Source organism: Carcharhinus amblyrhynchos, chromosome 14, assembly GCF_965287045.1.
Source record: "Carcharhinus amblyrhynchos chromosome 14, sCarAmb.v2.hapA, whole genome shotgun sequence".
NCBI lineage: Eukaryota > Metazoa > Chordata > Chondrichthyes > Carcharhiniformes > Carcharhinidae > Carcharhinus > Carcharhinus amblyrhynchos.
In genome coordinates this window covers 708,303-724,319 of record NC_137337.1, presented here as the reverse complement: position 1 = coordinate 724,319, position 16,017 = coordinate 708,303, and the positions used below count along the sequence as shown (strand labels likewise).

Below are 16,017 nucleotides of genomic sequence, written 5' to 3'. Positions count from 1 at the left end.
TAGGCCAATTAGTCTAAATATTTGGGAAATTATTAGAAAAAATTCTGAGGGAAAGGATTAATCAATACTTGGAAAGGCTGGCATTGATCAGGAATAGTCAGCATGGATTTGTTGGTGGGAGATCCTATCCAACTAATTGAGTTTTTAAAAGGGTAATTTGATGAGGGTAACACAGTTGATGTGATTTACACATTTCCTCCTATGAGAATTGACTGGATAGGCTGGGTTTGTTTACCCTGCTTCTAGCTTCTGATAGAGGTATGCGACATTATGAGAGACATAGATAAGGTAAATCGTAAGAATCTTTTTCCATGGCAGAGGTTTCTAAGACCAGAGGGTATAGATTTGAGATTTAGAGTGGATCTGACAAAAAAATATTTTCACCTAGAAAAATATGGAATGCATTGCCTGAGCAGGTGGTGGAGGCAGGTACTCTTACAACATTCAAGAAGCATCTGGATGAGTGCTTCAATCATTAAGACATAGTAGACTATGGACCAAGTCAGTGGTGGTGGAGGCGAACTCGCTGGGGTCTTTTAAAAGACTTCTGGATAAGTATATGGAATTTAATGGGATTGGGGGTTATAGATAGGTCTATAGATTGGTAGGTGTTGATGTGATCGGCGCAACTCGTGGGCCGAAGGGCCTGTTTGTGCTGTAGTGTTCTATGTTCTATGTTCTATTGATAAGTGGGATTAGTATAGATTGGTATTTGATGGTTGGCATGGAATTGGGGGGCTGAAGGGGCTGATACTGTTCTGTATGACTCTGGCTCCAGTTAAGGACGGCATTAGTACATAATAGTTTCAGTTTGCTCTCGTCAACTTAAAACAGTGGGACTTTTCACCTTTGTGCTACCAGCTTGAGAAATTTACAATCTAAGTCCGATATTAATTGATCTTTAGTACATGATCCCAGCTTAGTAAGGTGGTGTCCTGCACCATGAGCTTGGACTTGCATTGTAGAGCTTTTTCAGCTTAGGATGCAACTGGATTTCCACTGTCTCCTTGGGATTAGTCCTTGAGAGAATGGAATTGGAGTTGAGGAGGTGGAGCTTTAACAGAGAACTGCAAAAGTTCCGTTGACGATAGAATCTCCTGCTATGCTCACTTTCTTCTTTCTCATTTCCTGGATAACCCTAACTCCATGATCCCACCGGTTGAGTCATTGCCCATCTCAACACTTGTCCAACATGAAATTGGCTTCTGACCTGCTTTGCCCATAGACCAGGATACCCCAAACTATGAGTGAGGTACCTTTCCACATTTGACATTTACTGACAGTGACTGTGTTGGTTTGTTCTGTTTGGACAGGTGCTGAGGTGGGGACGAATGATTCATTGCGTTCATTGTTTCAAGAGTGGGTGAATCCGGTCTTTAGGCGCCCTCCAGAGGTAGGATCTGCCACCTTTAGGCTGTTTGTTCCATTATCTTAATCTGGGTCCTTGTGAGCCATTTCTCTGTGCTTGCTGGGGTACATTGTCACTCTAGTATTCAATTTTAAAATATTCATCCTTATTTTTGAATCCTTCCATGTCTACGGAGTCTCTGTGGGTGGAGGTTCGGAACAGGAAGGGGTCAATAACTTTACTGGGTGTTTTCTATAAGGTGTCCAATAGTAACAGGGATGTTGAGGGACAGATAGGGAAACAGATCCTGGAGAGATGTAATAATAACAGAGTTGTTGTGATGGGAGACTTTAATTTCCCAAATATTGATTGAAATCTCCCTAGAGTAAGGGGTTTAGATGGGGAGGAGTTTGTTAGGTGTGTTCAGGAGGGTTTCCTGACACAGTATGTAGATAAGCCTACAAGAGGAGAGGCTGTACTTGATTTGGTGTTGGGAAATGAACCTGGACAGGTGTCAGATCTCTCAGTGGGAGAGCATTTTGGGGATAGTGACCATAACTCTATCTCCTTTACATTAGCATTGGAGAGAGATAAGATCAGACAAGCTAAGAAAGTGTTTATCTGGAGTAAGGGGAATTATGAACCCATGAGGCAGGAAATTAGAGGTATAAATTGGAAGGAGGTTTTCTCAGGGAAATGTACAGAAGTAATGTGGCAGATTTTCAAGGAATATTTGTGTGGATCCAATGAGACAGGGAAGTTTTGGTAGGTTATAGGAACCCTGGTGCACGAAAGCTGTAATGAATTTAGTCAAAAAGAAAAGAAAAGCATACCAAAGGTTCAAGGAGCTAGGTAATGTTAAGGATCTAGAGGAATATATGACTAGTAGGAAGGAACTTAAGAAGGAAATTAAGAGAACCAGAAGGGGTCATGAGAAGGCTTTGGCAGGTAAGATTAAGGAAAACCCCAAGGTGTTCTACAAGCATGTGAAGAGCAAAAGGATGAGATGTGAAGGAATAGGATCTATCAAATGTGACGGTGGGAATGTTTGTACAGCACCAGTAGAAATAGCAGAGATACTCAATGCGTACTTTACTTCAGTATTTGCAGTGGAAAAGGATCTTGGTGGTTGTAGTGCAGACTTGCAGCGAACTGAAAAGCTTGAGTATGTAGACATTAAGAAAGAGGATGTGTTGGAGCTTTTGAAAAGCATCCAGTTAGATAAGTCGCCGGGACCGGATGGGATGTACCCCAGCTACTGTGGGAGGCGAGGGAAGAGATTGCAGAGCCTCTGGCGATGATCTTTGCGTCGTCAGTAGAGATGGGAGAGGTTCTGGAGGATTGGAGGATTGTAGATGTGGTTCCTTTATTCAAGAAAGGGAGAAGAGATAGCTCAGGAAATTATCGACCAGTGAGTCTAACCTCAGTGGTTGGTAAGTTGATGGAGAAGATCCTGAGAGGCAGGATTTATGAACATTTGGAGAGGTATGGTATGATCAAGAATAGTCAGAATGGCTTTGTCAAGGGCAGATTGTGCCTTATGAGCCTGGGTGAATTTTTTGAAGATGTGACTAAACACATTGACGAAGGAAGAGCAGTAGATGTAGTTTATATGGACTTCAGCAAGGCGTTCAGTAAGGTCCCTCATGCAAGGCTTATTGAGAAAGTGAGGGGGCATGGGATCCAAGGGGACATTGCTTTGTGGATCCAAAACTGGCTTGCCCACAGAAGGCAAAGAGTGGTTGTGGATGGGTCTTTTTCTGCATGGAGGTCGGTCACCAGTGGAGTGCCCCAGGGATCTATTCTGGGACACTTGCTCTTTGTGATTTTTGTAAATGACCTGGATGAGGAAGTGGACGGATGGGTTGGTAAGTTTGCCAATGACACAAAGGTTGGAGGTGTTGATAGTGTGCAGGGATGTCAGAAGTTGCAATGAGACATAGATAGAATGCAGGACCTTGCACAGAAGTGGCAGATGGACTTCAACCCAGGTAAGTGTGTGGTGATTCATTTTGGCAGGTCAAATAGGATGACGGAATATAATATTAAGGGTAAGACTCTTGGCAGTGTGGAAGATCAGAAGGATCTTGGGGTTCGGGTTCATAGGACTCTCAAATCAGCTTTGCAGGTAGAGGATGTGGTTAAGAAGGCTTATGGTGTACTGGCCTTCATCAATCGAGGAATTGAGTTTAGGAGTCAGGAGATAATGCTGCAGCTTTATAAGACCCCTGGTCAGACCCCACTTGGAGTACTGTGCTCAGTTCTGGTCACCTCATTACAGGAAGGATGTGGAAGCCATTGAAAGGGTGCAGAGGAGATTTACAAGGATGTTGCCTGGATTAGGTGGCATGCCTTATGAGGATAGGTTGAGAGAGCTCGGTCCTTTCTTCTTGGAGAGATAAAAGATGAGAGGTGACCTGATAGAGGTGTATAAGATGTTGAGAGGTATTGATCAAGTGGATTCTCAGAGGCTTTTTCCCAGGGCTGAAATGGCTGCCACAAGAGGACACAGGTTTAGGGTGCTGAGGAATAGGTACAGAGGAGATGTCAGGGGTAAGTTTTTCACTCAGAGGATGGTGAGTGCTTGGAATCGGCTGCCGGCAATGGTGGTGGAGGTGAATTCGATAGGGTCTTTTAAGAGGCTTCTGGATGAGTACATGGGACTTAGTAAGATAGAGGGTTATAGGTAAGCCGAGTGGGTAGGGACATGTTCGGAGCAACTTGTGGGCCGAAGGGCCTGTTTGTGCTGTAGTTTTTCTATGTTCTATGTCTTGTCCCTATCTATAATTTTATACACTATTGGATCAGGTACCGGGGTAGGGAATGGTTGGCTCAGATACTGGGATTGTGAATGGTTGGCTCAGATACTGGGATTGTGAATGGTTGGGTCAGATACTGGGGTAGGGAATGGTTGGGTCATGCACTGGGGTAGTGAATGGTTAAAGAATAAAGAAAATTACAGCACAAGAACAGGCCTCTCAGCCCCCCAAGCCTGCACCAACCATGCTGCCCGTCTGAACTAAAACATCCTCCCCATCGGGGGGCCAAATCTATTCCCATCCAATTTGTGTATTTGTTCAGACACTCCTTAAAAGTCACTATTGTGTCTCCTTCCACCACCTCCCCTGGCAGTGAATTCCAGGCACCCATCACCCACATCTATGCAAAAAAAAACTTGCTTTGTATATCTCTTTCAAACCTTGTTTTTCGCCCCTTAAATCTTTGCCCCCTGGTAATTGACTCTTCCACCCTGGGAAAAAGCTTCTGACTAGCCACATTGTCCATGCCCCTCATAACCTTGTAGACTTCTATCAGGACGCTCCTCAACCTCCGTCGTTCCAGTGAGAACAAACCAAGTTTCTCCATCCTCTCCTCATAGCTAATGCCCTCATACCAGGCAACATTCTGGTAAATCTTTTCTGTATCCTCTCCAAAGCGTCCACATCCTCTGCTAATGTGGCGACCAGTATTGAATTCTACATTCCAAGTGCGGCCTAACTAAGGTTCTATAAAGCTGCAACATAACCAACCTTTCCACATGAGAGGCTACGTTTCAACGAAATGGTTTGGCACGACATGAAACATGAATTTCAAAAGCAACAACTGCTAATTAAAAAAGTGCAATTGATAAAAAATACCATTGAGAAGTACCAAGCAACAGAGCTAACCAGTAAAACCCTTTTGCCTTTACATTTAAGAAGAGCCAGACAGTCAGATTACATCCCTGCTAGAGTGATGGTGACATGGCTGAGCGAAGGAGTTGGGTTAACTGACCATGCCTCTGCTTCTTGTGAATATTCCAAGCAAGAAAACACAATAATCCAAAACACAGTCTGTCTGCTCCAGCCAGTTTCAAACAAAGAACAATTCACAGTTCTGAATTTCCAATAATGGTGCTTATGGTCTCATCGCTAATTGTTCTAACAGAATGGTTTCAATAAGAGGATCTCGTTTAATGACCTGAAACATATATCACACGACCGAGACTTAGATTCTAGCAGAATTCCTTCAAACATTAGGTCTCTTGAGTACAGGGCCATCTACAAAACTGTGATGCAGTGGCTGTGAAAAAGGGGAATAAAGGCAGCTGGTGTGTTGCAACGAGAAAGGCCGGGAGAGAGATGGCAAGAGTGAAGCTGAGAGTGCGATGAGTGACACATTGGTTAGCACTGCTGACTCACTGAGAGTTGGAATCAATGGATGCTTTTCTGTTTGGCAGTTGGTGACTAGTGGAGTGCCGCAGGGATCAGTGCTGAGGCCTCAACTGTTTACCATATACGTAGACGATCTGGAGGAGGGGACTGAGTGTAGGGTAACAAAATTTGCTGATGACATGAAGATAAGTGGAAAAGTGAATTGCGTGGAGGACGCAGAAAGTCTGCAGAGGGATCTGGATAGGCTGAGTGAGTTGTCGAGGACCTGGCAGATGGAATATAATGTTAGCAAATGTGAGGTTATCCACTTTGGTAGAAATAATAGTCGGAGGGATTATTATCTAAAGGGCGAAAAGCTGCAGCATGCTACAGTGCAGAGGGACCAGGGGGTCCTTGTGCATGAATCACAAAAACCCAGTCTGCAGGTGCAGCAGGGGATCGAGAAGGCGAACGGAATGTTGGCCTTTATAGCGAGGGGGTTAGAATATAAATGTAGGGAGGTCTTGCTGCAACTGTACAAGGCACTGGTGAGGCCGCAGCTGGAGTACTGTGTGCAGTTTTGGTCCCCGTATTTGCGTAAGGATATATTGGCCTTGGAGGGAGTGCAGAGAAGGTTCACCAGGCCGATATCGGAGATGAGGGTGTTAGCTTATGAGGAGAGATTAAATAGACTGGGCCTGTATTCGTTGGAGTCTAGAAGGCTGAGGGGGGATCTTATAGAGACTTACAAGATAATGAAGGGGATAAATAGGGTAGAGGTAGAGAGATTCTTCCCGCTTAGAAAGGAAAACAGAACTAGAGGGCACAGCCTCAAAATAATGGGGGAGCAGTTTAGAACGGAGTTGAAGAGGAACTTCTTCACTCAAAGGGTGGTGAATCTCTGGAATTCTCTGCTCATTGAAGTGGTGGAGGCTACCTCGTTGAATATGTTTAAGTCACGGGGTAGTGAATGGTTGGGTCAGATACTGGGGTAGTGAATGGTTGGGTCAGATACTGGGGTAGTGAATGGTTGGGTCAGATACTGGGGTAGTGAATGGTTGGGTCAGATACTGGGGTAATGAATGGTTGCGTCAGATACTGGGGTAATGAATAGTTGCTGTATTTGATTGTATTGGGTATGTAAAGCACTTATAACATGTGTCTGTTTTGTGATGTTGGTGTTCTAGGTTGCTGTCAATGTTAGCAATGAGCAGGCTGGCACTTTAGCAGTGAAGATTCACAACATTTTGTATCCTTACCGCTTCACCAAAGACATGATCGGCTCAATGCAGGTGAGAAGCTGACAGCAGCACACAGGTGGCATTCTGGGTGAGTGGAACAATAAAATATCTTTAAATTTTGAGATTTGTCTGCAATGGTGCTCCAATGCAGCTCTGTAATCATGCTATCTTTCAGGTACTTAACCAGGTAGACAATAAGTTCATTGCCTGTTTGATAAATACAAGGGCTAACAAAGAGGCCACAGCAGGTGAGTGAGCCTGTGTGATGGAAAAGTGACAGCTTGTGTGTACTGTCTGCATTCAGCAATTGAATTCTGGATGGGGTAGGGGTTGTTTGGTGTGGTGACAGTTCGGTGTTGGGGGGGGAGGTGTGATGTGGGAACAGTTTGATGTTGATGTTGTGGGGGAACTGGGTGTGTGTGGTGTGGGGACAGTTTGGTGTTGGGGGGATGTGTTTGATGCGTGTGTTGGGGGTCTGGTGTTGTGATCTGATCTATTTGTGTCTAACTGTAGATTTGTGTTGCAGGGGGTAATCTGTTGGTCTTGGTTGATCAGCACGCAGCCCATGAGCGAGTGAGACTGGAACAGCTGATTTCTGGTGAGGAAGTTGAATGGAGCAGCACTCATGCTTTAGATGAATATGTTTGTATGTTAGAAGAGGTTTTGAAATCCAGAAATTGTGACCCCAAGTATTTGTGAGGATTTTATAGCAAAGTAAATGTTGATTAACAAATACAATAAACACAGGTAGATGTACACTTAAATAAGACATTGTCTTCACACAATACCAATACTGTAAACATTTCCAAACATTCTTAATTGAACTGTCTTAAGAGCAAACCTTCCCCAGTTGGTTCAACAACACCTTTTAGATTTTAAAATCTATAAAAATCCAGTCACTTTTGCCACACAGTGTCTTTAATTCTCTCTCTGGGATTTCCCAGCAGTTTGTTTTTCTGATCTGATTTTCTTTACACACTGCTTGCTGGGAGTTAATCAACTATCCCTGCTATTAGAGGAAATCTGAAGCAGCTACACTTATATGTTTTCAGTATATTCTTATATACTTTCATTCCCTTTGACTTCTCATAATCTCACCAAGTTATTAGGCTATTAGGAGAGAAGTAGGAAGCATAGGTTGGACTAGGAGACTACAGGGACTGGGAACGTCCGAAATGTGGAGTTTTTTCAAGGAGCAGCTACTGCGAGTCCTTGATAGGTATGTCCCTGTCAGGCAAGGAGGAATTGGTAGAGCTAGGGAACCGTGGTGCACTAAAAAAGTTGATTCGTTGGTTAAAAAGAAAAAGGAGGCTTATGTTCGGATGAGACTTGAGGGCTCAGGTAGTGCACTAGAAAGCTTTAGATTGGCTAGGAGGGAGTTGAAGAGTGAGTTAAGAAGGGCTAAAAGAGGACATGAGAAGACTTTGGCTGATAGGATTAAGGAGAATCCTAAGGCGTTCAATAGGTATGTTAAGAACAGAAGGTTGGTTAGGGCAAGATTAGGGCCAGTTACAGACAGCAGAGGGAAGTTGTGTGTGGAACCGGAAGAGATTGGAGAGGCATTGAACCAATATTTCTCTTCGGCGTTCACGCAGGGGGACATGAATGTAGCTGAGGAGAACACTGGGTTGCAGGGGTGTAAACTAGACAGTATTGCAGTTGATAAGGGGGATGTGCTGGATAATCTTGAGGGTTTGAAAATAGATAAGTCCCCTGGTCCGGACGGGATTTACCCTAGGATTCTCTGGGAGGCAAGAGAGGTGATTGCAGAGCCTCTGGCTCTGATCTTCAGGTCGTCGTTGATCTCAGGTATAGTACCAGAAGATTGGAGGATAGCGAATGTTGTCCCATTGTTTAAGAAGGGGAACAGAGACTTCCCTGGGAATTATAGACCAGTGAGTCTTACTTCTGTTGTGGGCAAGGTTTTAGAAAAAATTATTAGGGATAGGATTTATAGTTATTTGGAGAGTAATGAATTGATTAGAGATAGTCAGCATGGTTTTGTAGCGGGTAGGTCGTGCCTTACTAACCTTATTGAGTTTTTTGAGAAAGTGACCAAAGAGGTGGATGGGGGTAAGGCAGTTGACGTGGTATATATGGATTTTAGTAAGGCGTTTGATAAGGTTCACCATGGTAGGCTTCTGCAGAAAATGCAGATGTATGGGATTGAGGGTAATCTAGGAAATTGGATCAGGAATTGGCTAGCAGATAGGAGACAGAGGGTGGTGGTTGATGGTAAATATTCATCATGGAGTTCGGTTACGAGTGGTGTGCCTCAGGGATCTGTTTTGGGGCCACTGCTGTTTGTAATTTTTATTAATGATCTGGATGAGGGTATAGTTGGGTGGATTAGTAAATTTGCTGATGACACCAAAGTCGGAGGTGTGGTAGATTGTGAGGAAGGGTGTCATAGTTTGCAGGGAGACTTAGACAGGTTGCAGAGCTGGGCCGAGAGGTGGCGGATGGAGTTTAATGCGGAGAAGTGTGAGGTAATTCACTTTGATAGGAATAACAGATGTGTAGAGTATAGGGCTAACGGGAGGACTCTGAATAGTGTGGATGAACAGAGGGATCTAGGTGTATGTGTACATAGATCCCTGAAAGTTGGGAATCAAGTAGATAAGGTTGTTAAGAAGGCATACGGTGTCTTGGCGTTTATTGGTAGGGGGATTGAATTTAGGAGTCGCAGTGTCATGTTGCAACTGTACACAACTCTGGTGCGGCCGCACTTGGAGTATTGTGTGCAGTTCTGGTCCCCACATTATAGGAAGGATGTGGAGGCTTTGGAGAGGGTGCAGAGGAGGTTTACCAGGATGTTGCCTGGTATGGAGGGGAGGTCCTATGAGGAGAGACTGAGGGATTTGGGGTTGTTTTCGCTAGAAAGAAGGCGGCTACGAGGGGATCTTATTGAAACATATAAGATGATTAGAGGTTTAGATAGGGTGGACAGTGATAGCCTTTTTCCTCGGATGGAGAAAGCTAGCACGAGGGGGCATGGCTTTGGATGTCAGGGGTAGGTTCTTTACCCAGAGGGTGGTGAGGGATTGGAATGCCCTGCCTGCTGCAGTTGTAAATGCGCCTAGTTTGGGGGCGTTTAAGAGATCCGTGGATAGGTTTATGGACGAAAAGGGATTGGTTTAGGTTAGAGGGTCATTGTTTTTGTAACTGGTCGGCGCAACATCGTGGGCCGAAGGGCCTGTTCTGCGCTGTTATGTTCTATGTTCTAAGTTTCGTAGAGCCAGAGGTTTACAGCATGGAAACAGGCCCTTCAGCCCAACTTGTCCACGCTGCCCAGTTTTTACCATTAAGCTAGTCCCAATTGCCCGCGTTTGGCCCAATTCCCTCTATACCAAGCTTACAACTGCGCTCTCCCCAAATTGACTGACTTCATCTCTTTACTTCAGCTTTCAGAATTTAAAAGGAAAGTCAGCTTTCTTTATCCGTACTTTGCCAATGACATCCTTCTTTCACTCTCTTGCGTATTGTAGAAACATAGAAAAACTACAGCACAAAAAGGCCCTTCAGCCCACAAGTTGCGCCGAACATATCTCTACCTACTAGGCTTACCTATAACCCTCAATCTTACCAGTCCCATGTACTCATCCAGAAGTCTCTTAAAAGACCCTATCAGAACCGCCTCCACCACAACTGCCGGCAGCCGATTCCACGCACCCACCACCCTCTGAGTGAAAAACTTACCCCTGACATCTCCTCTGTACCTATTCCTCAGCACCTTAATCCTGTGCCCTCTTGTGGCAGCCATTTCAGCCCTGGGAAAAAGCCTCTGAGAATCCACTCGATCAGTACCTCTCAACATCTTATACACCTCTATCAGGTCACCCCTCATCCATCATCTCTCCAAGGAGAAAAGACTGAGCTCTCTCAACCTATCCTCATAAGGCATGCCACCCAATCCAGGCAACATCCTTGTAAATCTCCTCTGCACCCTTTCAATGGCTTCCACATCCTTCCTGTAATGAGGTGACCAGAACTGAGCACAGTACTCCAAGTGGGTTCTGACTAGGGTCTTATAAAGTTGCAGCATTATCTCCCGACTCCTAAACTCACTGCCTCTATTGATGAAGACCAGTACACTATACGCCTACTTAACCATATCCTCTACCTGCGAAGCCGATTTGAGAGTCCTATGAACCTGGACCGCAAGATCCTTCTGATCTTCCAAACTGATAAGAGTCTTACCCTTAATATTCCTTCATCCCATTTGACCTGCCAAAATGAACCGTCACACACTTATCCAGTTGAAGTCATAATAAGAACATAAGAACATAAGAAATAGGAGCAGGAGTAGGCCATCTAGCCCTTCGAGCCTGCCCCGCCATTCAATAAGATCATGGCTGATCTGTTGTGGCTCAGTTCCACTTTCCCGCCCTCTCCCCATAACCCTTAATCCCCTCTCTTATCAAGAACCCATCAACCCGCTTCTTAAAAATATTTAGCGAGGCAGCCTCCACCACTTCAACGGGCAGAGAATTCCAGAGATTCACCACCCTTTGAGTGAAGAAGTTCCTCCTCAACTCCGTTCTAAACCGACCCCCCTTTATCTTGAGGCTGTGCCCCCTAGTCCTACTGTCTTTTTTGAGCGGGAAGAGTCTCTCCACCTCTATCCTATCCATCCCATTCATCATCTTATACGTCTCAATGAGATCTCCCCTCATTCTTCTAAACTCTAACGAGTACAAGCCTAGTTTATTCAGCCTCTCCTCATAGCTCAATCCCCTCAACTCCGGTATCAGCCTAGTAAACCTCCTCTGCACTCCCTCCAGGGCCAAAATATCCTTGCGCAGGTGCGGCGCCCAAAACTGCACACAGTACTCCAGCCACTTCTCCACCCAGTCTTGCATCCTATCTATGTCTCAATAAGAACATAAGAAATAAGAGCAGGAGTAGGCCATCTAGCCCCTCGAGCCTGCCCTGCCATTCAATAAGATCATGGCTGATCTGAAGTGGATCAGTTCTACTTTCCCGCTTTCTCCCCATAACCCTTAATTCCCTTGTCTACCAAAAACCTATCTACCCGTGTCTTAAATATATTTAGCGAGGTAGCCTCCACCACTTCAACAGGCAGGGAATTCCAGAGATTCACCACCCTTTGAGTGAAGAAGTTCCTCATCAACTCCGTTCTAAACTGCACCCCCCTTATCTTCAGGCTGTGCCCTCTAGCCCTGCTGTCCTTTCTGAGCGGGAAGAATCTCTCTACCTCTACCCTATCCATCCCCTTCATTATCTTATACGTCTCTATAAGATCCCCCCTCATCCTTCTAAACTCCAACGAGTACAGACACAGTCTATTCAGCCTTTCTTCATAGTCCAACCCCCTCATCTCCGGTATCAGCGTAATGAACCTCCTCTGCACTCCTCCAAGGCCAAAATATTCTTGCGCAAGTGTGGCCACCAAAACTGCACACAGTACTCCAGCTGCGGCCTCACCAGTGCCTTGTACAGTTGCAACAAGACCTCCCTGCTTTTATATTCTATCCCCCTCGCTATAAAGGCCAGCATCCCATTCGCCTTCTTGATCACCTGCTGCACCTGCAGACTGGGTTTTTGTGACTCATGCACAAGGACCCCCAGGTCCCTCTGCGCCGTAGCATGCTGCAGCTTTTTGCCCTTTAAATAGTAATCCCTCCTACTATTATTCCTGCCAAAGTGGATAACCTCACACTTGCTAACATTGTACTCCATCTGCCAGGTCCTCGCCCACTCGCTCAGCCTATCTAGATCCCTCTGCAGACTTTCCACACCCTCCGCACAATTCACTTTTCCACTCATCTTCGTCTCGCTGCAACTTCTGACATCCCTCCACACTATCCACAACACCTCCGACCTTTATGTCGTTGGCAAACATACTAACCCATCCCTTTACTTTCTCATCCAGGTCATTTATAAAAATCAGAAAAAGCAAGGGTCCCAGAACAGATTCCTGGGGCACTCCACTGGTGACCGACCTCCATGCAGAAAAAGACCCATCTACAACCACTCTTTGCCTTCTGTGGGCAAGCCAGTTCTGGATCCACAAAGCAATGTCCCCTTGGATCCCATGCCCTCTCACTTTCTCATGTTTTTACCCCTCACTTTCTCATATCTTGTCCTTTGAATCACAACACTCATTCAAATTTGTTCCTATTCTACAACCACCTTGGGTAAACATCTGTTTGAAGTGTGGTTAAGTTTATTAACATATCACATTCACAATTTGCATTCACACAGTCATTTTGTCCCTTGCTTGAATTACCATTTGGCATATGCTAATCATTCAAAAATATGACCGAATGTTACCAAGGGGAAAATATTATAATCTCTTGTGTTTTCCTGAAGGAACTGCTTAACACTTGATTATTCCAAAGCATCTTGACTGCTGTTACGGTTCAGGTTAGAAACTCCAAAGTGTTTTATGAAGGCTGCCTGAATCATAAGTTTTGCATTTTGAAGCTGGCTAGGATAAGCATAAGATGTTTCACTTCAGGTGTGATTCAAGTGACCCACTAGGGAGCTTTATTCAAACAAAGTTTATTTAAAAATATAGTTAACATGTCTAGAAAGAAAATCAGCAAGAACTTTCATCAATTTCAAACAAAACAACCACACTAATGTATAACCCTTAATGAATATATCTAATGATGTTCCAATCAAAACCAATATTCAGTAAACAAAATCCTTCAAACAGATTTATCACTGCACAGGCTAAAGCTCACATGATTCTGGAATCCAGTTCCTTGTGTTGAATGCTGATTTTAAATGATCTTGAAGATTCAGAGCAGCCTACAATCATATCACCTCCCCAAAACACAGATTAATTATTGCAGCATGGCAACAAGCCTTCCTTTCAGCTAATTGGTAACATTTTCAAAGCAAAAGAGAGAGAGAAAGAGGCTTCTTTTGCAGCTTTATTCTAAGACTGCCTCCCAGAACTGAAACTAAAAACAACCCTTGTCACCTGACCTGCACAGTTTGTTTCTCCTCCCACAATGACAGTGCCTAAGGCTTTGCTACCGAGAGCATGTTTTTCAAAAGAAACGTCTTAAAGGCACACTAACATCACACTGCTCTCCTATATTCTATCCTCTGTGACCCTAAGGTTATCAAACTCTGCTACCTGTGTTTTAACTTGTAGAAACTTGTATTCCCCTATCATTTCTCTGCTCACTAGCCTTCACAGGCTCCAGGTCAAGCAGTGTCTTGATTTTAAAATTCTTGTCCTTGTTTTCATATCCTTCTGTATCTCTGTCACCTTCCCATACTCACAGCTCTCCATCTTAACTGACTCTTCCAATTTTGGTCTCTTGTGTATTTCCATGCCTGCTGCAAAATTCTGGAATTTCCAACCTCCACATCCCTGAGCTTCTCTTCTTCACTTTCACCCTTTAAGACATTCATTAAAACCTTCCTATGCGACCAAGCTTTTGGTCACCTGACCTAATTTCTCCCTATGTGATTTGGTTTTATAACCAGTGCAGCACCTAGGGATGTTTCATTCCAATAAAGGTGCTACATAAATATAAGTTATTGTTGTTGTTATGTGAGCTGCTTGATCACTCATTGTTTTGTTAATTTGTGGCTGCAGATTGCTATGAGCTGGTGCCAGAGGCCACTGGTGATAGGAAGTTGTGTACCTCTACAGTGTGCCCACCAATGGAGATCAATTGCACGCAGGATGAAGCCAGGCTTTTACGGTAAGTGAGAGAATGATGAAATATGAAAGTCTCAATATGAAACAGTTTGCTTAGGAGCAGAGCAGAGGCAGCATCACTCCCTTCCCCTATGTTGAGTTTGCATCGGGCTGCTGTGTGGGTGATGCTATTAGTAAACAGGAACTAGCTGTGGTCACCCATACAAATTTCTGATTAATATTTTCTGTGTATTCTCAACAGTTTGTACTGGAAGCAGCTGGAGGCTGCTGGGGTGCAGGTAGAATTCCGAGATGCTGAGAGTGCTGGGATACTGGTCAAGAAGGTGCCCGCCTGTTTCATAGAAAAAGAAGCCAATGAGATTCGCAGAGGGCGGCAGCCGGTTACTCAAACTATACTGAAGGCAAGAACTGTCTCTTTTCTCACTCTTCCCTCCTGCGCAACTTATGGAAATTGCTCCCCGCTCATTACAGGAAAATTATGGCTGCAATGTAGCTCATGTTCCACTACCAATCAGTGCTGTGTCAGTGAGTGAAGTTTAATAGAGGCCGGAATTTTGAGGGACACAATACAATTTTAAAAGTTCAGTCCTCCTCAATATGCAGAGTCCTAGCTACAGACACATAGTACTGACACGTCCTGAGGTATGATCCCGTGCACCTTCAGGTTTTAGATTACTTGGTACAGGAATAATAGCAACAAGTTGCACTTATGCATTCCCAAGGTGATTCAGGAATATTATCAACCAAACTCTGACACTGAGCCCCATGGGAGAATACTTGGGAAGATGACCAGAGATTTCAAGGAGTGCTTTAAAAGAGGATAGTATTTAGAGAGGTGTTGGGGAGGAAATTTAAGAGCTTGGGACCTGGAAAGGTGTGATGAGTGAATGGGACTTCCTGTGAGGTAAGACACAGGCAGCAGAAATTTGGATGACCTCAAGTTTCTGGAAGGCAGAACATGGAAGACCAGCTGAGACGCGTTGGAATTGTCCAAAGTAACAGTCAAAGAGTAAATAGCCAGAGTAGTTTCAGCAGCTGACAAGTTTGAGTAAACTGATCTTAACTTCCACTTCAGTAACTTGTTCCAATTTAATTTGGGAACAGTGACTTTGTTAAAAGGAAACAAAGTTTGAAATCGCAGGTAATTAAGAATAACTCACTAAGAAGATTCCACAGTTTTAAACAAACAAAATAAACTTTACAATACAAATTCAGAAAAGTAAGTATTTACAATATCTGTCTTATATTTTAACAATCAGAATTAATATGAGGTAAATATGAATTAACAAACTCTGATGGAACACATCAAACTTCGTAGTAAATGGCAGAAGCACCAAGACAAATTCTATAGATTTCTCAGCAGCCCACCCAAATGCCAGGGACACCGAGAGTCACAAAATCCTGTTCAAACTCTGTCTCCAGGTTTCAGTCTTCACTTTTAAATTTCTTGCCTTTGAATTCCTTCAAAAGTCACTGAATTGGATTGCCTGAATGACTGCTAACCTACCGATCGTTCAATTTCTTCTGAGATTGCGTTCCACAGGATCCCCAGGAACTATTTCAGCTCTTTAGCAGACTGCTTGCTTCACTGCTGGTGCTGCCTCTGGATTTCATAAGAACATAAGAACATAAGAAATAGGAGCAGAA

General features: G+C 44.1%; 1 protein-coding gene across 6 annotated transcripts in view; it reads left to right on the top strand.

Moving 5' to 3' along the window:
* Positions 1-16,017, top strand: part of mlh3 (mutL homolog 3 (E. coli)) — a 65,884-nt gene that overhangs the window by 20,110 nt on the left and 29,757 nt on the right. For 3 of the 6 annotated variants that reach the window (XM_080202119.1, XM_080202118.1, XM_080202120.1), the window contains 6 exons: positions 1,314-1,393; positions 6,669-6,773; positions 6,898-6,970; positions 7,249-7,320; positions 14,305-14,413; positions 14,612-14,771. In XM_080202119.1, coding sequence (XP_080058245.1) covers positions 1,314-1,393; positions 6,669-6,773; positions 6,898-6,970; positions 7,249-7,320; positions 14,305-14,413; positions 14,612-14,771 — 599 coding nt within the window. Of the gene's footprint in view, positions 1-1,313; positions 1,394-6,668; positions 6,811-6,897; positions 6,971-7,248; positions 7,321-14,304; positions 14,414-14,611; positions 14,772-16,017 lie in introns of those variants that run through there. The other 3 variants (XR_013888532.1, XR_013888531.1, XM_080202121.1) reach the window with 3 other exon arrangements.